This window comes from Drosophila bipectinata, unplaced genomic scaffold (assembly GCF_030179905.1).
Source record: "Drosophila bipectinata strain 14024-0381.07 unplaced genomic scaffold, DbipHiC1v2 scaffold_220, whole genome shotgun sequence".
NCBI classification, from domain to species: Eukaryota; Metazoa; Arthropoda; class Insecta; order Diptera; family Drosophilidae; genus Drosophila; species Drosophila bipectinata.
The window spans coordinates 6,478-8,264 of NW_027222866.1; the positions used below are offsets into that span (position 1 = coordinate 6,478).

The 1,787-nt window shown below is 47.6% G+C and overlaps 1 protein-coding gene across 1 annotated transcript; it reads right to left on the bottom strand.

Moving 5' to 3' along the window:
• Positions 1–248: 248 nt before the first annotated feature.
• Positions 249–1,524, bottom strand: LOC138927333 (uncharacterized). The gene is made up of 2 exons (XM_070282690.1): positions 1,075–1,524; positions 249–1,017 (listed from the first exon to the last, which is right to left on the bottom strand). The coding sequence occupies exons 1-2, from the start codon at positions 1,441–1,443 to the stop codon at positions 340–342; spliced, it is 1,047 nt and encodes a 348-aa protein (XP_070138791.1). The 5' UTR covers positions 1,444–1,524; the 3' UTR covers positions 249–339.
• Positions 1,525–1,787: the final 263 nt, after the last annotated feature.

A 1,787-nucleotide genomic window follows, 5' to 3' on the forward strand; every position in this document is an offset into this window, starting at 1 on the left:
GAGGAAAATGATGTTTTCCCCTATAGGGTCCACAGTGATGGCTATATCTTCCCCAATTCTCATCAGATTCTCAGAGATCCCTTGAAAATAAGCTTTACCTCAGTATGGTACTTACAAATGTAAGTTAAGCACTGGACTAAAATTGAAACTATGACGTTAAGACTCTCACAATATGAAGTGCTTTTCAAATCTGAAGCGCTATCAAGGAAGCGCACTTCAACCTAAGTCGAAAGGGAAAATGCATACACTTCTCTTTCAACGATTATACAATTTAATGTGACTTAATTGGGAGTTGTGGGAAAACCAATAGTATTTGAGCAACAAGTAGTGTTCCAAAGCCTAGTCGACCCTCAACCTGTAGTTGGAGAGACTGAGAGCCCGGCGCAATTGGTCCGAGACATAGCGTTCGTGGATCTGCCGGTATGCGGAGTCCCCAGTCTGCAGTGAGGTCTTCGAGACTACCGCGGGATCATTCCGCAGCCTCAACTCGCTGACCACACTGCTGAATACCATTGACTCGTCGGGCTTCGAGGCAGAAGCACAGGATTCCGGCAGTTGGCTTGACATTTTGGCCACCCTTTGGGCACACCTCGACTTCTTGGCCAAGTTTTTGAAGTGGTCGAGCAGGTCCTTCTTCGGCTGGCAATCGTCCACCTTCTGCTCAATGCACTTGGGCGGAATCCTGAGGCACTTGCAGAAGCTCATGTTGTGCATGAAGTACTCGTCAAAGTCCTCGTTCGGTGCCAGCAAGTTCTTGTAGTGCTCCAGGGTCTTAATGTCCAGAGGGTCCAACAGCCGGGCGCCGCAATCCAGTTGCAAGTAGGCACTGTAGAAATAGTCGAATATCTCATCCACCAGTTCGATGAAAAACTTTATAGGCTTGTGGAAGGCATCGCCCATCACGAACGGAGTGTCCTCATTCAGGTTCACCTTGGCGCACTCCCGTCGAAAGGCCAGGACGAAGGGCCTCAGAGCCTGAATGGCCCATTTTTGGGTTTTATTGGAACCGTCTATAACCTTTCATTAAACATAAAAGTTATCACCAAATGTTAAAAATCGCTATAGCTCCTATACCTGATAGTGCATATGGTATTTGTTCAAAATCGCATCCTCCGTTTCTATCTCATATATCTGGGGACATGTGCAACTCGTGTCCACTTGCATGGCGATCATGTAGCGCTGGATGAGATGCCACAGGGTTTCGGCCGCGATCCGCTGCAGCTCCACCTCCTTCTTGTAGGTATCGAAGTACTCTCGAAAGTGTTCCTCAATGGTTAGGAGGAGTCGAAGCACCGTCTTCTCATGGGCATCGGAATCGGCCAGCTTGTTCAACGCGAACTTGGCCATACTCTCTGTGACGGTGCTCCGGGAAATGATGCTGTGACTCGCCATTATGTGCAGCAGTTGTGGCAACTCCGCCAATATGTCCACTTTGCCTGTCATTGTGACCACATAGGCTAAAAATGCAGAGGTCCTGAGTATTGAATAGTTTCTCAGTGTCTGCCATGGAATTTTGACATTTAAAGCAAAAAACCCCCTCCTTAAAAGATTTAATTTTAAATTCCATAATTCTGCAGTTCTTTAGTAATTTTTTGTCGACACTCACGTCTAGCCTTCCGTCCCTCGTCTGGATGTGGGAGATGTTGAAAGTCTTGCAGAACTCCGGCTTACTGATTCCTGTCAGCCAGCTCCATGTGTGAATTGAGTTATAACGTGGCCAAATTCAATTTTTATGGGCGGACGCCAGACAAAAGGCGCCCACCAGCCACGTGGCAGCATACGTTGCG

Coding starts and splice junctions, on each gene's coding strand:
- LOC138927333 (XM_070282690.1), bottom strand. CDS start 1,443: ATGACAGGCAAAGTGGACATATTGGCGGAGTTGCCACAACTGCTGCAC. Junction 1,018..1,074: donor AATACCATATGCACTATCAG/GTATAGGAGCTA, acceptor GTTTAATGAAAG/GTTATAGACGGTTCCAATAA.